This window comes from Erpetoichthys calabaricus, chromosome 3, assembly GCF_900747795.2.
Source record: "Erpetoichthys calabaricus chromosome 3, fErpCal1.3, whole genome shotgun sequence".
Taxonomy (NCBI): Eukaryota; Metazoa; Chordata; class Cladistia; order Polypteriformes; family Polypteridae; genus Erpetoichthys; species Erpetoichthys calabaricus.
Window position 1 is genome coordinate 204,961,429 of NC_041396.2, and position 23,824 is coordinate 204,985,252.

At 36.2% G+C, this 23,824-nt stretch overlaps 1 protein-coding gene across 7 annotated transcripts in view; it reads right to left on the reverse strand.

Annotated features, from left to right (window-relative positions):
• The window catches only part of LOC114648588 (nesprin-1-like), a 360,492-nt gene that overhangs the window by 103,536 nt on the left and 233,132 nt on the right, over positions 1 to 23,824 (reverse strand). For 4 of the 7 annotated variants that reach the window (XM_051924540.1, XM_051924539.1, XM_051924537.1 and 1 more), the window contains 5 exons: positions 12,815 to 12,988; positions 9,545 to 9,736; positions 6,369 to 6,413; positions 4,305 to 4,436; positions 3,919 to 4,010 (listed from right to left, as the gene is read on the reverse strand). In XM_051924540.1, coding sequence (XP_051780500.1) covers positions 3,919 to 4,010; positions 4,305 to 4,436; positions 6,369 to 6,413; positions 9,545 to 9,736; positions 12,815 to 12,988 — 635 coding nt within the window. Of the gene's footprint in view, positions 1 to 3,918; positions 4,011 to 4,304; positions 4,440 to 6,368; positions 6,414 to 9,544; positions 9,737 to 12,814; positions 12,989 to 23,824 lie in introns of all 7 variants that reach the window. The other 3 variants (XM_051924543.1, XM_051924538.1, XM_051924536.1) reach the window with 2 other exon arrangements.

Here is a 23,824-nt window from a genome sequence, read left to right on the forward strand (position 1 = left end):
TGGCCATCATCCATTTACATCAAGAAATGGCAGTGGAATACAGGAGAGTATGAGTGAGTGAGACAGAACATAACATTGTCATTCATGAATGAAACTTAATAATATCTTTACCTCTTCATATTTCCTTGGAACTCCACTGGCTTACCTCCTCATTTACTCCCCTTTTTGGCTCACTTTGTTAGCCAAATGCAGCTCACAAAATGACATGGTGTGATTATAAAATTACTTAATTCTCCTGGACTTTTCAACAATTTATTGTATTATAAAATATTATATTATTAAATTAAATGTAATTGTTATTACTTACCATTGATAATACAAAAAAAATGTAAATTGTAAAGATTTATAGGATCAGGTATGAATTTGTTTTATTCAAGTGGGACAGCGGTTAGTGGTTTTACCTTGTGGCTCCACAGTCTTAAGTTTGAATACAGGGCCCATTCACTGCTTGTTCAAACTTTACACATTCTCTCCTTGTTTGCCTGGGTTATTTCTGGGTGCTCTGATTTTTCTTGCACATCCCCAAAAACATGCTTGTTTGGTTAACAAGCAACAATCAATTGCATGTGTATGTGTCCTGTAATGGACTGATGTGCTATTCAGAGTGTGTGTCATCCCTATATTAAGTGCTATCAGTTTCTTAAGACCTTGCACTGACCTAGATAACAGGGATAGAAAATGAATAGACTGTTGGGTCCAGTAGTGTTTATGGGTGCTAAATCTGATTAGCATGAGGGGTTACTGTAGGGTAAATTATCTACTGTAGTTGGCTGTAAATTTCTCTTCTTTGGGTTGTTTTTCTATTCTATTCTATTCTTAATATTGAGCAGGATCCTGCCTCTATCCAATCCTATCATTTGATATTGGAACGTAAAATTATTGTCACAGCTATAGATAACAGAGCTACATTCCCTCTAATGTTACCCTGTTACTGAAGCATACTTGTCAATTTTCATACTGCAGTGGTAATTAGGAGAAGAAAGGAAGTTGAAATATATCAGGAATGATATTTAGAAACAGAAATATTAATTAGATTAAAATGTAGTCTAAATGTAGGCAGGTAGCATGTAAAATGTTAATAAAATTCAAAGTCTGGGACAGTGGCAATGGGAGGAAGGGGCTTTAGAGGCTTAAAGTATTGTGCCAAACCCCTGATCTTTTTGTCCAGTTTTTTATCTCACTCCCCCTTGTTTTTGATGTTAAGTAGCTTTAAAAAAACAAAGGGGACATTTTGAATGTTATATACTTTTATCTATCTAGTATGCAGCCCCAAGGTATATACCAACACCACCCCTGACTCTTTGATATCATATACTTACATAACAATGCACTCAAAACACAAATGGGGGCCCCAAATCCAAAACTCTATGAAATGTTACATTTATGTGTTATTGGCTTCGAAGCCTATTAAAGGGCCTAAGATCATAAAAACATCAAATCCTAGATGCATTCTTAAAGATGTATCCAGAAAACTTCACTAAAACCTATATTTTTGGAAGTCCATTTTAGGCTTTATTGCATTAGGTATTTTCTTTGCTATGAGATTCCATATTCAAACACTTCCTTGGGGCACCTCCTTATTTTATTGTGGCAACTTGATAGTATCAATGATAGTATCAAGTGTCATTATATAGGGGATGTTGATACACAATTTAACCACACCCTTCGAAAATGGGAAGTACAAAATGGAACCAAGACAACATCACAAAGCTAATAATAAAAATAAACAAGAACATCAAAAAACAATAACAGCACAACAAAAATGAAACAATAATGAACAAGTTTCTGACATGTACAGTGGAATACACAACACTTCTCTCTTCATTGACCATACAAACATAAATTGTATGATAATGAAGTTTGCTCCATAAAGCACAAGCTGTAAAGGTTTAACACTAGAATTACCAGAGCCTACGAAAAAACTCGTATATCCGGCCCACCTTAAATCGCTTCTTAAATCCATTCACACCTCTCCGCCAGCATCCTTTGTCCTCTAAATGTGCTGATAAAAGACAAGCTGCCAGCAGCTGGCTATTCCATCCCCCCACCGACTTAGAACGTGAGCGAAGTTTTCCCAGCTCACGCCTTGATTGATTATGTGGGAGTGAAGTGGAGTTTTACGGTGGAAATAAGAGATCATTATTCTAAAGTAATCTGTGTAAACACATTGTTAAAACAGAAACTTTGTCATATTTTAGTAATAAATGTTACAAAATGTAGTAGGCATAAACTATAGAATGTGTAAAGCCCGAGTTCCAAAGATCAAATAAACACTTTCACAAAAGCTTCAAGGACAATACAACAGCCTCCGTGGCGTAGCGCGTTAAGATTTGCCTCTTAGAGCACAACAGCTCTGCTGCCTCTCAGACATGAGTTTGATTCCCCGCTAGGGATAAAATGTTGCTTTTTTTTTTTTTTCTTTTTAACCTCAAACGGACATAACATTTATAAATTGGTATGCACTGTCAGTTAATGAGATCGTTATATTTTCATGTGGGATGCTCCTTTTAAAATATTTTTGTAACAATTGAGACTGCAATTAACAGGAACAACTGTCCTTATAACTGTTATTTTTAAGATCCATAAAACACAGACAGACGAGCACTGCGTTATAATAGGGAGACAGACAGGCAGAGATATATAAATAAACAGGGAAGGCACATGTACTGAAAGAAGAAAAAAGATCAACGTGCGTTGTTGTTACTTAGAGAGTCAGATGGGGGGGAGGGGTGATATTAGAGCGGGTGAGCTCATTCAGTGCTACAGGAACAACGCACGTTGATCTTTTTTCTTCTTTCAGTACATGTGCCTTCCCTGTTTATTTATATATCTCTGCCTGTCTGTCTCCCTATTATAACGCAGTGCTCGTCTGTCTGTGTGTTATGGATCTTAAAAATAACAGTTATAAGGACAGTTGTTCCTGTTAATTGCAGTCTCAATTGTTAAAAAAATATTTTAAAAGGAGTATCCCACATGAAAATATAACGATCTCATTAACTGACAGTGCATACCAATTTATAAATGTTATGTCCGTTTGAGGTTAAAAAGAAAAAAAAAAAAAGCAACATTTTATCCCTAGCGGGGAATCGAACTCATGTCTGAGAGGCAGCAGAGCTGTTGTGCTCTAAGAGGCAAATCTTAACGCGCTACGCCACGGAGGCTGTTGTATTGTCCTTGAAGCTTTTGTGAAAGTGTTTATTTGATCTTTGGAACTCGGGCTTTACACATTCTATAGTTTATGCCTACTACATTTTGTAACATTTATTACTAAAATATGACAAAGTTTCTGTTTTAACAATGTGTTTACACAGATTACTTTAGAATAATGATCTCTTATTTCCACTGTAAAACTCCACTTCACTCCCACATAATCAATCAAGGCGTGAGCTGGGAAAACTTCGCTCACGTTCTAAGTCGGTGGGGGGATGGAATAGCCGGCTGCTGGCAGCTTGTCTTTTATCAGCACATTTAGAGGACAAAGGATGCTGGCGGAGAGGTGTGAATGGATTTAAGATGCGATTTAAGGTGGGCCGGATATACGAGTTTTTTTGTAGGCTCTGGTAATTCTAGTGTTAATGTAAAACAAAGACTGATTGATTACAGACATTCTACAATTGCTTGAATACTTACAGCAGTTGGGCTAATTCAGTGCCTTACAAAATGCAATGCTAAAATTTTATAATCACAGAATACATGGTGGTTTAAAAATACTAGACATGATCAAGAAGTAATGCACAGCTTTGAAAGAATTCATTCAAGATACTAAAATTCAGAATTAACCTCTAAACACTAAGGGATTATTACAAGTACATTACACAAACATTAAATGATGATGTCTGATGAGCAATATTTATTGTGACTATCACTCAAACTTAAAAAACAAATATTTTTTAATAAGAATCATAATATGCCCATTACCTCTTGTTACTTTGTTGAGTCAGAATCTGTTCCCCTCGGCTTGCAACTGACTGCAGGAGCTCCTTCTGTTGTGCCAGCTGCTGCTCCAGTTCCTGAGAAAATATATAAAATTAATTCCTGCAATTGTTTTTAATAATGAATCGACTTCATAATTTAATTGCTTGTGCTGTAAATGGCCCTTTTCTTAATTTTTATATGTGTGTTCTACTAATTTTTCTATTAAAAGATCTAGGTCTACAGTATTTAAAAGAAATGCTTGATGTAACATGCCTGACTTTTAAAGTGCATTTCATTTTTAGATAGCCCATTGTGTACTCACAAGAGGTTTGTTTCTATATTCATTGCTTTATGTCTTAGATATGCTGTAAAACTGCAATGTGTCATACCCTCTGTCTTTTCAGACTGTCCTGATGTTTCTGAGACCTTGATGTCCTTGCTTGAACCAGCCATTCCTGGACACTGGGGCTCTGAGATAGTGACGAGTTGCGTTCACTTTCTTCTTTTTCAAGCTGTGGACCCTGCTAGGTTAGGAAAGCAGTATTATAAAAGGCATGGTGCATTATCTAAAAAGACATAATTTTTCACATATTAGTAAGTAAAAAATGAAAAAAACAAGACTATAATCAAATCCTGATAAAGCACAAATTTCATATAACTGACAAAATAATAGGATTCCTTCAGATATTAGCCAGTTCTACTATGTCTGCTGTGTCTTACCTACCTATTGTATTAATGCCTTCATGTTATTATAACATAGTTATTTTTTAAGATATTTAATCTTTTTGCCTAACAAAAATACTGGCTTGAAGGAATTCAACATATATTTTGTCTAATAACAAAATTGAAAAATGTTTTCATTTGATTTTCAACTTTATTAAAGTAACGTTAGGAAAATTTCAAGCCAAACAAACAGATTGATTAGGGAACTACCAGAGCACATCCAGGCTATAATCAGAACAAGGCAGAGTCACAACTGCAGTACTAAACAGTATCAGTAAGATAAAGATGCTGTTAATTTATAAATACAGTTTAACATATTGACAGTGATTAATGGCTTTAGCAATACTGAACAAATGCCTGGATTCTACTGTGAAAGACACTGAGTAAAAGGTTTTTGAAAACTGATTTTAAATGATTCTCACCCAATTAAACTATTGCTTGTAACTTACAGTATTCACAATGGTCGTCCGTTGAATCTCATTAGTGTCAGACAGCAGGAGTTTTGTTGTTGAACAGCTCATTAACTGTATGGACAGGATTGCACTAAATTAAGCCTTAAATCCTATTTTGATGTTAAACTGCACTGATAAGACTAAATCAGTCAAAAAAGACTACACTTTATTATGGTTCAAACCCAATTGTCATTAGGTATAAAACGCACCAAAGGGGAATTAGCATTGTGCTGGCAAACACACTAATCTACGGATAATTTAATTAATTGTAATGATAAAGTTTTTAATGATTTAATGCTAGTTTTATATAAATGGAACCTATGGCAATGTTAAGTTCCAAAACACCTTTTTCCATATAAATTAAGGTCTAATATTTACAGATATTTTATCTTCATCTATCCACTTAAAGCATGTTCAGTGGAACAGAAAATATTGGCCAGACAAAAAAAAAAGGTCTGTGATTGGCTGCCTCCTTAAAATGACAGGTGTATGCCAAAACATCATACAACACATATATTGAGGACTATAAAAAACATTTGTTCTTTTGGAATTTTCTGACATTTTATCATGTTACAGTAGACAAACCTAAAGTATTTGGTTTTCATTGTCACAATGAAAACAAAATCATGTGAATCTTTCCAAATTAATAAAAATAATAGTAGAATAACAGAAAATAACTGATTCTGTAAGTATTTAACACAAAGGGTATGGCACACCTCAGTAACCTCTAATGTGACAATGTTTGATGAAAGCAATCCGCCTATATGTGAAACTAAAGTGATTCTCAAGACTTGATGTCTCTGGCCTCAAAACTAAGTGATATAAGTATAATGAGGGCCTTTACCCCTAGTATGAAGCATCAAAATGACTGCATGGAATTTTGGGGAGGCCTTGTATATGTCAATACAAAGAGATCCTGGACAAAAACCTAGAGTTAGGATGAAGAGTCCTCTTCTACCATGGCACGTAACAGATTTAAACCGAAAGAAACACAAAAGTGACTTAATACATTTATACAATTCCCCTGATTCCACACATAAGCTGGTTAAAAAGTAAACTGTTCGTAAGCAGTGAAAAGACATACAAAAAGAAAAAAACAGAAAAACTGGCAGGACACTTGTGAGATGCTGGATTAACCACTATAGTTAGTGACAATATTGCCTTGTCTGAATAAACCTGGATGGCACACAGTTTGATTGGCACAGCATCCATGAAGGAACACCACGGTACAGAAGAAAGAGATCAGTAACACAAATGAAACTAAAGCAAACACGTTACATGATGTTTCTTAGGTGCTTTCAGGTCCTCCCATGCAAGTGTTGCCTGAAGAAGAAATGAGGGGATGGGATTTAAACAAGAATACAAAAAACACCTGTAGCCTCTTTGACATACTCTAAGATAGCTGACCTGTTAACACAATCCATCATAATGCCACAAACATCCATCTTCATATCTCTCCAAATGAAATTCTTTTCAAACTGCAAGCTCAAGTACTTCCATTGAAACTTATTTAAAACATTTTATCTATTATATCTTTAAGAACAATGACAAGCTCAAGCTTTTCATAGTGCTGAACTAAAAAGCCCAAAGACTTCCTTTGTAAATTATCTTTCTCAACTGAAATGAAGCTATATATCCATTTATTTTCAAACCCACTGCAACTATTGCATCTCAAAGAAGAGGTGCCAGTTTGTTTCTGAACTGGAATAATAATCAGTTTTTTGTAATTTTATTTAATAAGCAATTCTCCTGAAATGGACTAGAATCCCATATAGAATAGATGTGTGCAGCTCCTACAACTCTGAACATGGCAAATATAGTCTATAAAAATAGATGGATGGATTACTGTCTCTGTTGTTACGACACACAAAAACAGTAATGCCCTGTGGGACTTTTATGGCATTTTAAACATTTTAGGCAGGAGTTAAATGACCTGCAAAATGTTGCTTATTACAGAATGCAACCAACAATTTAATTCCTTCTTACCTAAAAAATAAGATCCAAATAAATATAAGGGGCTTGAACATAGATATAGAGAACACATACATCCCTTCTGTAGCCAAAAAATGTAGCTTGAAACAGGCCAGCTTGACATCATGAATAACATAGCAGAAAAATGCACATATCTTTCTTTACACAATAGCATTTTAGCACACATACTACATACCCCCTTGTACACAAAACCAATACTGACAGAAATCAATTCTAATGTAATGAACATTCAAATGACTACTATAGTCTAGTAACAACTGAAAATCAGTGCCATTACTAGGATGTCATCTTAAGTAGGCAATTGGATATGAACAGAAGACAACTAAATGCCAAATTAATCTATGTTATTTCTAGTGGTTTTTCATTCAATGGGAAGAAGACCCTTTTGGGTGGGTACAGCTAACCTTTCACCCACCTGTTGCAAAAGCGCAGTTGACAATGCAGATCAGGTATTTAAGTAAAATCATCTGACTATATGAAATTAACATAACACCAAGTTATATTCTCAGGCCCACATAATCGAATTTAGAATTGCAGCAGAATTGAGCCTATCCCATATGCAGCCTATCCCATATGACAGCGCACTCAGACTCAGACTCAGGCTAACATGCACATCTTGAGGCTATGGGAGAAAAATCAGAATGTCACAGAGAGATCATGTAGACTCTACGGTTTTAAATTCAGGATGCTATACACCAGGAAGCTCAAACTCTAATCCTGGAGCGCAACTATGACTGCATGTTTTCACTGTAACCCTTTTCTTAATTAGTGACTAATTTCTGCTATTAATTGACTTCTTTTTGCTTTGTTTTAATTGATATTTTTTTTAAAGATTCAATCCTCTGAATCGACTCATTTTTTACTTTTATTGCACCCAAAAAGAAATGAGATGTGAAGTGAGACAGCACATGCTCAGCTAAATTGGGGCGTCAAAAATCAAACCAATTTCACAGCAACCAGTTTCTTAATAACAGGCCAATTCTTGTTGTTAATTAAATAAATTACAGTATTTAGTTCCATGGTTTGTTGGTGGCTCTAATTCTGCTACAGCGGACACTTCCAGAACTGTTAAATTTCTTTTTTCTAAGAACACTGTCAAAATATTTTGTGGACCTGAGCAGATCAATTACTGATACATTCACTTGTATATTTTCTGATATTGTACAATGGACACAGGCTGTTTGGTCATTGCTTGACCTGCTTTGTATCTTTTTTTTGGCAGCTAATTAAGGAAAAAAGGAAATAATTAAGGGGTTTGAGTCTTAAGTAGCAAGTCAATTAAAATAATGCAAATGAAATTAATTAAGCACCACAAACTGGTCACTAACTAAGGAAAAGGATAGAATAAAAACCAGCACCCACAGTAGCACTCCAGGACTGGAGCTCGAGATGCCTGCTATACACACTATGCAGCAGCACTAAACACAGCAGCACCTTGTCACCCTGTATGCAAAAAAATCAGCATCATGTATGATCAAAGTGACATTTAGCAACATTCCTAGAAATCTGCCATTGTTCTTATAAATTACACCAGGAGAGGAAAAATGCAGAGTCTCAGGTATAGTTATAGGCAACTATTTAAAAATAAAAAAAACTAAATGGACATTTTTACAGTACATATGCATGGTTAAATACCTGAAATTTTTTGTTAATTACCATTGAAACAGAAAATCAGGACTGGTGGAAATAAGTCATAGACATGAAGCTTTTCTCTGTTAGATCAGAAATCATTACTTTTCGCAAGTACTTGTCTAATGTAGGCTTACTTTCCCCATAAAGAAAAGAAACTAAAAGCTTGTGCCTATTCATTGAGATGATTTTTTTTATCTATTTTTTACATTTGCAACCTGACAGATGGTATTTTTGAATAAGGCTGCAACAGCTCAAATCATTGCACAGAAAACAGAGACAAGTTAAATTTATCATACTGCCTCCAACTCACGTATAGAAAATAATCATTTACCTGACAGTATATGTGTGCACAACAATTAATATCATTACTGGTAAAATAAGACAAATTGCTAAAGTGTCAGTAACTGTCTGTATTCATTTGTTTAACAGCTACAGTACATTGTAATCTGAAGTTAGATATGGCACAGTCCCAGGCGCTTATAGTCATTCACATAAGGCATTTCAATGCCTGTCAACATGTGCAAATGCTGAACCTCCAAGTATAACACAAAGCATCCAACTATAACTGCTTACTGCTTTGTCTTTATTAACAAAGCATTCTTTTGTAAAATGACACAAGCCAATAAGGCTAATCACTTTTCCAAACATGCTTGTGTTTGGCTAATTTCTGCTGGGCAGTCACACATTTTTTCTTAATATGGCACAATTCACAGAAGGCTGACTGGCTGAGTGTTTCATTGAGGTCTAACCTTGACAGCTTGAAATATACAGTAATTACATAGCTGTTATGTAAATAAGCAGATTAATTCCCAAAGGAGCATGTCTCTTACTTGGATGTTGATTTGCTTGTCTTGCAGCATCCTCTGTAGTTCCAAAAGGCTGCCCTTGAGGGTGCGGAGCTTGTGGGAAAGCTGCTCTGCCTCTTGCCTGGAATGCAACTTCCCCTCCATCAGCAGGTTCTCGCTATGCACCGACAGCTCTGACAGGGAGGCCACCTTGTGCTCAATCTCCATCAGCATGTTCTGTAGCAGACAGAACAGGGAGGCAAACTCAAACATACTGCCTTGATAAGAGAGGTACAGAGAAGGGGTTGGGGGGACTATCTTAACCCCAGAGCACAGGTCATAAAGTGCTCCATTTTCCAGACAGCTTCTCTTTCCATTGCTCCTTGTTTTACATCTTCAGTGATGTGGTAAATCCACTTTTTAGTGCCAGCCATGACAAACTGAATAAAGGAGTTTTAAATTTTTAGACCTCTTTAATGAATTCCACTGTCTGGCTGTATCCGCTTTTGGAACATTTCATTCTTTCAGAAAGAGCTCTGTGCAAAGCCACCAAATGTATTGTTTGCAGCCACATTAGAAATGAAACTACATTCCTCTTAGCAAGTCATCACTCTTGTTGCATGTGTATACAGACCTCTTCCCCATCCCCCCAATCAGTAAAGCACTCTACACTGGAACCAAGTAACTCTGAGACCCCTAAGATATGTGCGTAATCTTCTTAACAAGCCGCCAAAGCTTAAGCAGTCAACCTATGATTCGCTGTGTTCGGCTTATATATTTGTTTATGGCACAGTCGAGTATGTGCAGGACGTTTCAGGGACCCTGGAGATAGTTAACTTCACAACAAAAGAATCTCATTTCCCCTGGCAACTATTTTTCTGCATACAAAGACTTGCTCTGACAATGAACGTTCACTGTGTCGGACAGAAGAATGGGTAAAGGAAAGACAAGTGCAGAAATCTTCATAGTGGGGCAAAAAAAGGAACTGAAGAGCAGAGAACCAAAATGAGGAAATCCACATTTGACCTTAGCTCCACCTGTTTCAGTTCTTAGTCTGAAGGATGTCAATTATACATATGCATTAACAATGCAAAGATTTAAATGTTAAAAGTGTAGTTAATTTCAAAATACAGCAACATTTAAACTAAAAGGTTGCTGGCTCATGGCCCACTCAATGCGTTACTAAATAACTATGAGCAAGTCACTTAATCTGTCTATGCTCAACGTGTCAAAATATGAAATAAATATTAGTGATTTATTAGTCACTTCATGTAAAGTGTATACAGAGTGATGTGACATATTCACAGATAAACAGTTTCACAGAGCTCTGACATTCTAGGTTTGTTTTCTTACATATATATTTGCTTATAGAAGGTGTTTTTTAAAGTTTATTTTAAGGTAATGGCTATCATCGACATTTATCCTCTTACATAAAAAAGCACTTCTTTTAAGTCTCCCCTTCTTGTTTGTTTTTTTTGCTGGAAAAGATTCAGGTTCTCATGATGCAATAAACTGAGCTCTGAGTCTGAAAGTTCTCTCCATGTCTACTGATGTGCAATTTTCACTTGCTATTTTGCTTTTCCTCACCCATCTCCAAGAGTTTCACGCAAGGTTAAATTTTGGTTGTTATCATAATGGTTTCTATATTTCCAAAAACGTCTGATCAGAAAGGTTATTAACCAGAATTAGTATGTGAAACAGAATTGATTATGAGGACTGAACAGGGATCGTAGCACAAAAGAGTTTAGAGTCAACTACTAGAACAATGCAAGATGACAAATTTGAATAGAAAATACAGACAAACCCAAAAAGTTAAAAACTGCTTTAAATTGTCAGAGGAACTGTCTTCTTTTTTTCACTGAAGCAAATTTCAGATAATGCTTGGAAATGTGGCTTAAATAAGATGGCAGCAACACATACCATCATAGCAATCAAAACTCACAAAAGAACAAAGCCAATGATACCATCATTGCATTATACAAAACCTGGACAAAATATGGCAAACAAATAAAGTAAACTTGGTAAACCACATGCTTACTCACCAATAAGTGAGTGGGTGTGTTACATGAATGTGCTCTGTGATGAACTTGGGTCTTTTTCTCCATTGCTACCATGAATGGTCTGTCTGTCACTCTGTCTTAGATGAAGTTAGTTCAAAAAATGGATGAACAGAAAACCTGATCCATGTGGTTCTAATAATGAGAGCTCAGGATGGTTCAAAAGAACAGCTGTTTGGTTACTACAAAAGGAAAGCTAACACTTACTTTCTGTAAATTAGGAATTGTTTGATGCTTATTTGCAGGTCTTTTGTGTTAAATATTCTGTCCCGCAGTGGTTGAAAAGCAAAATAACTGAAATACACAGTTCCTTACTAGCCTCCAAGTTTGAATATCTGATTAATATTAATATTAATAGGTCTCCCTTCTTACCCATCAGTGCATTTATGGACATGCCCCTCTTTATCTACAGGAACTCCTTACCCCCATAACTCCTTACGTTCCCTCCGCTCTGTACTCACTAACACTCTTCAAGTCCCCAGAACTAAGCTCAGCAGCATGGGTGACAGGGCGTTTTCATCGGTGGCGCCGAGGCTGTGGAATGCCCTCCCTGATTACCTGAGAGCCCCACAGTCGACTGAGGCCTTTAAGCGAAACCTAAAAACTCATCTTTTTAGAAAGTCATTTTGTTAAAGTATTTTATAGACTCTTCTGTTCTTTTTTATTTTATTATTCTATTTTTACTCTGTAGCACTTTGGGATTGCTAAAATATAAAGTGCAATATAAATAAAATGTATTATTATTATTATTATTATTAATAGATCACAGGACAGTGTCTCCTCTCTTTCCAAGGGATCTGTGCATTTCAGAGGGACTTTGAGAACTGAGTTTTATCTCAGATAAACCCAAACTTTGCCATTAAACACCTACACCTATGTTTAGATGTTATTATTTTATTTTAGCTCTACTTTCACAATCATTGGATTTTGAAACCTTTACAACTGGGTCTTTGTTACTCAATTAGCATCTTGATAGTGGAATTCCTGGTAAATATAGAAAAACAAAACTACATCCATACAGATTTGTATTAATACTTCAACTATCAATAACACCTAATCAGATTTGCTGGTAATAGCACAATAGTATTTATCACCGGCAACAAAGACAATAAACAGAAATGGAGATAGAACTCAGCATAACTTGTGTCCTTGTATTCATTTTAAAGGCCAAGGTAATATGTAATATTTTAGCTATAACCAAAGTGTTTCTTAAAACTATGAGTAAATTTTGTACCAGATAAAACAAAATCATAGTTACCTGACAATCAATGAGCTGCTCCTCCATGTCCATGTGTTCATCAGATGTTTTCAAGGCACTTTTTAAAGAAGCCTTTGTGCTATGCAGCCAAAGGTCTAGCTCATCTGCTTGACTATGATATCGCTGTAAAGCCTGCTGTTGGCGCTGTTCCTCTAGCTGCTCAGATAATTTCTCCTGAAAGATGAATACACATCCTACATAAATCAATGTTGAACATTATTTAGTTATATAATGTTCTCATAGCACTGCAAGATCATCATGGACAGACTGAAACCAACCAATGTTTGCAGAATTTGAAACTTGTACGACCCATTAGCTGCAGCTTTGAAATACAAAAAGGATTATATTTACTGATTACTTTACTGACTTTTCTGCCATTTTGATCACTCTTTCTCATTTGAGGATGAATTTTGTCCAAATATTTCCAAAAAAGTATTGATTTTGACTATAGATTCAAATAGCAAAACTCACATGACCACTTTCTGGAGTACAATGGCGAGTCCACTTTATAACTTGTTCCATTAATTGGAAATTGGCTGCCTTGTGTGAAAGAAGTGATATATCTTAAAAAAAACCTAAATACAAAGTCGTACTCTGAAACAACTTTTTGTGAACACTCACCTCCCAAAAATCACAGTAAATTTGCAAGATGTAAGACTACTGCAGGATTTCACCAGTCATACAGGAATTAGGAAACTGAAACCTCTAATTTACAGTTATTTCACCTATGCTACAGGGTAGAGCCACATAAGAATTTCTTGAGGGGCTATGGCAGTAATAAATCTTTAACTAAATGTACAGCTTTTGTCACACCTTGTTTTCATTAAAGAAACAGATTTCAGGTTTTTAATGCAAAAACAAACTTCCATATCTCTAAAACAATATGTTTTTAACATTTTGGGAAAAGATGTATTTGTGTGCCTGAGGTAAATATTTTATGGACAGTACAACTCAAGAGCAAATGTACTGTCTCTTATGAAATTTTGTGGATAACTTAAGACTTGATTAGGTTTTATGTTAATTTCACAATATCTGGCATATAGTAAACTCACACTGTATACTGTACTTGGATTGTGAATATGCAGAAAGTCATATGCTGGCCACATCAGATGTTTCTGGTCTGTTGCTAGTATTGCATCACGGTCAACATTTAAATTTCAATGTACACCTGACATTATACTTCAACTTGGACTTGAAAAAGAATCCAAGTTTCTGGCTGAATGTGTTCAGACAGGACTATGTTAAATGATTTTTTTTTCAACACCTGTGTATTTTGTCATAGTACAGATGTACAGCACAGGAGGCCAACATCTAGTTCTGATTAAACGTTAGAGAAGCTATGAGATTTCAGATCATACAGTATGTGGTACTTCATTATGAAAGTACTAGCCACATCACATGTCAAAGACAAGTAACAGGAAAAATTGTAAGATATTTGATATCTCTAGCCCTATATGTAGCTTTCCTTGGTATCCTCATGTGTCTGAACCTCTCTTGATCAGTGCTCTCTGTCTCAAGTGCAATCTTGTAAAGTCTTTCTCTCAGACTCTGTCATTTCAAGTTGCCTTGCTTATCTCCTGCTCACTTTTAAACTTATCAACTCTCAGACTGCCTTCTATGCCTTTTCTCCTCCTTGTGTGTATCAACCTCTTTTCTCCCACTCTACCTCTTTTTATTGCGTCACCAAAACCAAACTGACCAATCAGAACAAAGTTAAACTGACCTATCAGATTGCTCTGTGAGACGAGGCACATGTACATAGGCCATAACCTTTTATTACTGTGTATGGTAGATTACATTTAACATAAGTCAATAGATCTAGTAAGAAAATAAAAAAGGCGGAAAACTCAGTGCTAGCATCTAGGTTAGTCGTACATTAATTCACTTGTTTACTTATAATACACTCAGTTGTTTATTTTGGTCAACAAAGGTGATTGAGCATTGCTCCTTAGTTCACTGGCTTGTGAAGGTGATACATAACGCAGCATGTACATTCGCAAATGGGTAATTAAGGGTAGGAGAGAAGATATTTTATATAGTGAGAAGCTGCCTTAGTAATGACACTGGTTAGAGATGAATGCATAAATGCTACATCTGTTGGCACCTTTTGTTTAACTTCTGACTGGGATATCCAGAACATTTAATATAGCCTACTATTGAAAAAAACATGAATTGTTCATCGCATGTTTAGCAGGAAATCTTTTCTCTCCTCCAAACTTTCACATACATTTTGATGCAGGCTGATTTACATTTAAAAACCTACAGCGGAAATGATCCCTGTTTTCCGTCTTATTCCACTAGGCCTGATTTTTGTCATTTACTGTATTTAGAAACGAACGTCAGAGTGTGGTGGGAGTGCCTCCAAGACTCAAGAGTCATTTCCTGGATATTTTTGGCTCACAGTCTTCACTTTTTTGGAGGTGATGCAGCTTTCAGAAATTATGATAAGTGCTTCCAGCCAGGAAAAGAAATCTCTTTTTTACAATCGTATTAAAAGAAAACATATAAATACAGTTACCTTGACAACTGTCTGGAGTAAAAATTATTTTAAAAGCTTAACATTGTATGATATAAGAGGAATATATTTGTGTAATGAAACAGTATCAAATAAAAATTGGCTTTTTGTAAAAAATTTGTTAGTGATTTTGAAACAATGGGAAGTTCTTCGCTATGCCTCTAGGCTATAGAAGATATAAAGATATTTACATAAACACACACACATCTAGAGGTTACTAACAAAATATAGTAAATTGAGGTAAAATTAATATTGCTTCAACAACATTTTGGTTTTAGAAAAATTATGTAATCAATAACTCATTATGTTTAAGATAATGTATAAAAATACCAGACAGTTCCATTTGCTCATTGTGCTGGCTGCCATGGCTCTGAAAAGAGACTTTCGGAGAGGGCTGATTAATTGGACACATTTGGCATAAGCTTTAGTGACAAAATACTGCTTAGCCTGGCCATGTTACAAAAAACTTTTGCTATAGTGATGCTGGCGAGTGAAAGACTTCAGCAGCTGAAGACAACTGTGCACAAAAGCACAAACTCCTTAACTGTAATTTCAGTACATTGATTACTGAGAAAAAAAAACAGATAAGCAGCTCTTTGTCAATTGACAATCTATGAGAAAGTTTAAGCAACACTCTGTTGGGTTCACAAAGCATGAATCCTTTAGTTGAACATTCCAGAAATTTGTAGGATTGAATATTTGTTTCATGCAGTGAAAAATTGTGGTGATATTGTTGTGGTCTGTAGTACATACATATTCCTGTCATGTTAGGTCTACTAATGCCCCTTGGAACTCAAGGTAAATATCAATGGCTATGATAAGAATTCTGGGTGATCACATATATCTTATGTTATTTCAGTTATTGCATATATGAATAAGAGAGATAATATGTTTGGACCAGTACTAGAAAATGTTGGCTATGTTTGCTTAGGTTCAAAGCTTAAAATTAATGTGAAGATCCTTTGTTTAGGCAAGTCCGTGCCTAATTCAACTGTTGGTGTGGCAGTTGTGTTCAGTTCTGCATTTTTATTTGTCATTATATTCCATTTTTTTGTTTCATTTTTTTCTGCTTTCTCTGGGGCACAGCTTAAAAACAAACAGTAGCAGCTATCACTAGAGTATCATTCAAGAACTGGCCTTATTTCATTACTAATACATCTAAGGCACCTGAGTGGATGGTGTTGTCTTAGTGTTATTAAAATTGCAGAGGATGCAGAGGAACTGATCTAAAGTCTGCCAGACATTACTAGTGTGTTGTACTGTGTTAGCCATTATGGATGTAATGAGAAGTCAAGCAAAATGACACCTTTAATTGGCTAACTAAAAATATTACAAAATGGAGACATTTTACCTTAAGAAGGGGCCTGAGTTGCCTCGAAAGCTTGCATATTGTAATCTTTTTAGCTAGGCAATAAAAGGTGTCAGTATCTCAAACAATGTTGGTGGATTTGTTTTTCTGCTTTATGTGGATGTTCTTGTATGATTCTTCTCAATCATCAATAGATAGATAGATAGATAGATAGATAGATAGATAGATAGATAGATAGATAGATAGATAGATAGATAGATAGATAGATAGATAGATAGATAGATAGATAGATAGATAAAAATATCTATGCTATACAACTATTTGCAAAGTTTGTGCTTGAATGAATTTCAAATCTGAAAAATATAAGCGTATTTTGTGTGACTCAGAAATACAGTTATATTTGAAGAATGCTATGTAGAAATAGGACAGTAAAAATGTCAGGACTCCAATGGAGATTTTAATCTTACTGTTAAATACAGAGCCTTTATTATGGCTGTTGAATACAATTTCAGTACAGAAACACCTCTTGCATGTCCTCTTAAGTGATTTTCATAACGGCCAAAATGAGTACACAAGTAAACGCTAGATTTTACTAAAAGGCTAATTTTTTTAAATTTAATTTTCACAGAAGACAATGATCATTAATGCTAATGCAATCATTTTTACAGAACTGAGCCCTTTTACAGTAGCAAAAGTAGTAGTTTTGTAAGTGTACAGTGAACTACGCAGCATGAAGTACTCAAATATTTTATAATGACCTTCATGAGTGCAGTACTATGATAGAGAGACAAACGGAAACAGAAAGACAAATAAGTTTTATAGCGACTTTCCTGTGCTTGTATTCCTCCCCAGAACAAATTCTTGGACATGTACTCTGTGAGATGCCTCACAACATATAAAAGAAATGTCATCTGCACATCTTTATAAATTATTAAAGTAAAACACGCCTATACCAACATGTTATATAATATGAATAATCTAAATATTTATTTGCTGAAGGTGATGTTATTACAGGGCAAAATCCTTCAGAAAGACTAAACAGATCTCTCTCTCTGCCAAGGGGCCCAAGTTATAAAGTATTTCCTCATTCCCAGTCCTAATTAGTTGGCTGTGCACCTGTTGGGTGTTGTAGCAGAGAATGTGCTTGGAAAATTTAAAAATACAATCTCCCTATTAGACAGGTTGGTGACATGGAACTCCTCAAACACTAATTTTCAACACAATCTTCTGGCTTCTCAAAGTATTGTACGTAGCCCTGGCATTGCAAGAGTTTTTATATTTTCAGAGAAAGAAATTTAACAGGCCAAAGAGTTATGGATGTATGGCACTTGGTGATTAAGTACTAATCAATTTTCGACCTCCAAAGCTACTTTGCAGATGTTTCAAACAACGGTGTGAACTTCTTTAACACCTTATTCCGTTGATGATGTGATTACTTTTTTTTTTATTTTATTATTAATTTTATTGTAATCATTCCGTACATATAGATCAATTTTTACAAAAAATAGGATTGAAAGCAAATCAAACCCCACCCCTGAGAAGGAGAGCATGGCCAAAGGAGTAAAACTTAAGGCTTGAAAACATGCCTAAATTATTGAGTTTAACAGGGCAAAAAAAGATAAATGGAGAAGGAAAAGGAAATTCTTCTTATTCTAAAATATTATTGATTAAATCCTGCCAGGTGTTGAAAAAATTCTGTACAGATCCCCTAACTGAGAATTAGATTTTTTCCAATTTCAAATAATACAAAACATTGGTTCCCACTGACTTATTAGAAGAGAGTTAGGATTCTTCCAATTTAACAAGATCAGTCTGCGTGCCAAAAGTGTAGTGAATGCAATCACAGTTTGCTTGTCCTTCTCCATTTCAAATCCATTTGGAAGAACACCAAACACAGCTATTAGTAGGTTAGGAGGGATTGTGACACCAAGGCTGTCTGAAAGGCACTTAAAAATTTTGGTCCAAAATTAAGTTAATTTGGTGCATGCCCAAAACATGTGACCCAGTGAGGCAGGAGCTTGGTTGCAGCGTTCGCAGGTTGGATCTTGCCCTGGAAACATTTTGGACAGTTTTAAGCATGACAGATGAGCTCGATATATAATTTTGAGTTGAATAATTCTATGCTTTGCGCATATGGAGCTCGAGTGAATTCTCTGCATTGCTACCTTCCACTCCTTTTCTGATATATCTCTCTATATATAAAAGGAAATCCTGGAATGGAAAGCAAATGCAAGGCTACGATACGTGATAATCTCGAAAGACATTTAAAAGACCCGCGAGACCAAGGAGACTTGCCACGGTGCGTCTCGTGGGGACCGTAAACATGAGACTTGGTGCCAAGAGATTGGCACAAGAGATTGTCCCAGGGCCGTAGCAAAAAGGACAGTGGCTGTACAGGCTTTAAAAAGATTGAAGGGTAGCGCGACGGCAGCTATCCCAAACGAACGCGAGCAGCGTTATACATCCTGCAAGAAAGAATTCAAACACACCCAGGGCCAGAAATAAAAGACAGGTATTGCTTTTACAAAGTCACTCGAGACCAGGCAGTGAGCCATCATTTAAAACAAGTCAACAGACCTCTAATCTAGCAGTTGTTGGACTGCTTTTGGCAGGCAAGCATCATGTGCTCGGAGCTCTTAAAACAACGACATGCGACAGGCTAGCAAGCAGCAAAAAGACAGCAAATGATCCAAAGGCATATCCTTAGCGTACGTTCAGCCGCAACACCCTTCACAACACGAGCAGTATTATACGTCTGGGAAGAAAGAGATGTAAACACGTGCGGGGCAGGAAATAAAGAAACAAGTATTGTTTTTACAAAAGGTTTTAAAGTAAAAGTAAAAATAATGCATATGTAACAATTCACAAGAAAATAACAATCTCTTTAAATTGTAGATTGCCTGCCTAAGGTAAAGTCATCCCTGATGAATGGGGATGTGGGAATGAGGGGTTCTTTCATCGAATTAGCGCTATTTCAGATGTTGAATGGCAAAATGGGCGAGGCAGCTTGATGAATGAGGTCTCCAGGACTTAAAACAAATCCAAATCATATTATGTGATATCATCTAATGTGAAATTCTACTCTGTACTTCTAGAATTTTTATTTTTATATTGTATTGAGGATTTATTCTGTTCTATGTATTGTACTGTACAGCTCAGAATTAAAAGACAATGAGTAAAATGACAAACTAGAACTTCATAAAGACGTTTACAAACGTTGACGCTAAATACATGAAGAGCAGGTTACAGACTATGAAACCAATGAAATTAGAAAGGCTCAAAAAAAAAACCAACAAAACGGCGCTATGCATATGTGGAGAAAGTTAAAGGATATGAAAGTTGGAAATTTAGAAAATATAAAAAAAGAAAGTAAAGATCGCAGTAGCACAAGCAAACAAACTGCCTCATTTAACTATGCACCAGTCTAACTTTGGTTTTGCACAATAATTACTGCACTATTGCACCTTAACATTTAATTCTACAGTACTTTATTCACATAATTTTACTTATTTATTATGTTCTACTATACTGTTATCTTTCAATCTATGACATTTTGTTAATTTAACTGATATTCTTTTAACTTTGCACAGTTTTTGATAAGCAGATCAGGATGCATTTCACTGCGTGTTGTCCTGTATAACTATGCATGTGATAAATAAAGAATCTTGAGAATTTCACAAACGGAGTTTGCCGCACATGCATTTATTGGTTACTTTGTTAGTGTATATATATTTATCTGTCTGCTTATTTAAAAAGCTACATTTACCCCAGGAGTCAAAAACGTTCTGTCTAGCCCTTGTACAAAAACCTAGACAAAAGCTGGGATATCACCTTGGTAACCCCATGTACCTTTGGAACTGTGAGAGGAAAACAGCACGACTTTACAGACAGGAGTCCAATGCAGAACTCTACTTACTTTTTTACTTTGTAAAAAAAAATGATTAACTGCTGATGATATAGATCGTTTTGTCTGTGCTGAAATTCCAAACAGAGAAACCTGTCCTGACCTCATTAAAAAGATTCAGCATATTGGGACTCGCAAGATTACAAATATTGTTTTTACAGAAGTTCTGAAATAAAAGTGAAACTAATGAAATAGCAACAATTCAAAGAAAAAAAAATCTTAAAAGTGTGTATCCGGAAAACCAAACACGGGGGTTGGCGAGCGAAGCGAGCAGGGGGCAAAGCCCCCTAGTAAATTAAGAGATCTTTTTACCATTGTCCTATTGGATCTTTAACTCTTTTAGGGCTAATTTTTTTTTGTTTCTTTTCTCCCAGGGCTGAATATTTTTCCAAAAACTAACTTTTTTAAAAAAAAGAACACAAAGCAATTGAAAACAACAAAAAATATTTACTTTTGACAAATGTTACTGTCTTGCATGTTGTATGAGCCTGCATACTCTATGATTTCACATACATATCACATACATTTTACACAGCAAAATCCTGCAAAGTCTGATCTCGCTAAAAGCAGCCAATTTCAGTCATTGCCACATTGCACTGCTTACAATATGTGTTGCTTTGGTGCCTACTTTTCAATTGTCTGTTGCTGCACTTTCTCACATATATTGTTAGTGTGTACTGTAGAGGGACAAGTCACCCATTTGCCATTGTGCCATGCCACTGCCACAAAGTTTTCTGCCCGCATGAAAACCGTATTGTCACCTCTTTTCATCTTCAGCCTGTCTGGCTTCATGTGTATCCTGTTCACCCTCACTGTGCCACAAGCTCCAATTCCTCTGCTCTGTAGCTCCATGAACAATTCTGGGAATGTATAAAAATTGTCCAAATGTACACAACATGACCCAAATGTTCATAGCCCTGAAGCAGCTCCAGCACAACCTGACTTGTCAAGGGACAGTTCTCTCTTTGAAAGAAATACTTTCCTGTATATGGGATTACTTTCAGGCAGAAACCAGTGTTTGCTTCTGCCAGTACAAAATCCTTGCCAAATACTTTGTGGGCTTGTCTGGCATATATTTGCAGAAAAGAAGGTGTCCCTTTTATTTTATGCACAGACAAATCACAGCCGGGCTGATAAAATTGTTTCTGTGTTGGTTCCACAATGTCAAGCAGGGGCTGAACTTTATGCATGGCGTTATAGCCTGGCTCACCCCATGGGATTTGCTTCTGTTTATTAAAGAAGTGAATAAAACTTTGCAGCATCACGTACCTATCATCACGCTGCATAACCTGTCCAAAGCCACCAGGGGACAAAACACGTTTGGACCAATGCTCCCTGAAGTTATATCACCAGTTCTGTCCCATCTCTATTTGTAATGCCACAGCACGCTTTATCTTGTCTTTTGTTGTGGGTTTCCACTTTTAAAAACGAGAATGCGATGCAAGCACAGCCCGCGATTCAAAAAATTTCTCTGCCTACCTGTTTGTCTCGTCTGACAGTAACTGAAAAGCAGCATCAGAAGAGAGCAGCCTGAAGTAGTTCAGCAGCTGGTGATCTGTTGTGTCCAACAGCAAGCCATGCTGTCTTGTGAAGTCCGGTAGACAGTTTGGCTCCTACGGATCAATGTCTGTGTATTCCTTCCACGCGAACCTTGCTGTAGATGCATCGGCTGCGCGAATGCACTCATCTGGCAGCGGATCAGCTGGCGCGACATCGGCTGGTGTCCGATCAGCTGATGCCGGCTTCTCACTCTCTTGTTTGATCTCCTGATCACTGTCAATAAAATCTGATTCTGAAAAATCAGAGTCCGACTCCGCGATAATGCACAAAACATTGTCTGCCGAGTGTTTTCTTTTCTGCACTCGCTTCGCTCCCTTGTGACATGTCGATGCCATCTTGGCATTGTTTACATTTTGCAACTCACGCACACGCAAGGATTAGTTGCCGAGTCAACGAGTCTAGCATTCCTCCAAGCACAGAGGGAATGCCTGTGATGTGACAGTGAGTTTTGTCGCCATTAACAGCTGATTGTCGCCCTCTATCCCTGGATGTCGACTTTTGTCGACATTCGCTCTCAACCCCTCCTGTCGACACAAGTCGACATCCGCCCTAAAAGAGTTAAAAGGAAGGGACTCTAATAAAATTTTACAAATTGCAGAAATGGAGTCTAAGTCCTCGAGGTTGAGCAGTATTTTTTCTAGCATGGTGGAGGGCACGAGAAGAGGAAAATCGGGCAGGTTCTGTTTGACAAAGTTTCTAATTTGGAGATAATGAAAGAAATGTGTAGCTGGAAGGTTAAATTTGGAATGTAATTGTTCAAAGGATGCAAAGATGTTGTTTATATGAAGATCTCTGAGCAATTTAATCCCAAATCTTTTCCAGATATTAAAAACTAGATATGTTTGCGAGGGTTGAAAGAGGTGGTTCTCTTGCAGGGATGCCACAGATAGAAGATTTTCCATCTTAAATTGCTTTCTAATTTGGTTCCATGTTCTGAGTGAGTGAAGCACAATTGGGTAATTAGTATATTTAGTACACTATTATTATTATTATTATTATTAGTATATTTGCGATAGAGCAGGGAATATAAAGAAGTGCTGCAGGATTTTACTTCTATTGCGGACCAGGCCTGTGTATGTTCATTTGTTTGTGTCCAGGTTTTTATGGCTTGTATGTTTGCTGCCCAGTAATAAAACTGAAGATTAGGTAGAGCCATGCCACCTTCTGCCTGAAGTCTTTGTAGGGTCGCTCTTCGGATACATGAATGTTTTGAGTTCCAAATAAATGAGGTTATGGTTGTATCTAATTGCTTAAAAAATTATTTATTGATATATATTGGGATGTTTTGAAATAAAAAAAGAAGCTTAGGAAGGATATTCATCTTAACAACGTTAATTCTTCCGGCTAGAGTGAGATGAAGGGTTGACCATCTATGCTTTGGCTTAAATTTTTCCATACAGACGGTGAAATTTTGTTGATAAAGAGCTTTATGTTTACTTGTGATATTTACCCCTAGGTATTTAAACTGATCTGCTATGGTAAAAGGTAGGGTGTCCAATCTGATATTATATGCTTGTAAATTCACTGGAAAGAGTATACTTTTATTCAAATTAATTCTGAGACCAGAAATCTTTTGAAAATGTGAAAGTGCTGTTAAAACTGCAGGCACAGTGTTTTCTGGGTCTGATATATATAAGACCATATCATCTGCATATAGAGAAATTTTCTGTTCCAGTCCTTCTCAGATAATCCCCTTTATCTGATAAGAATTTCGACAGTGGA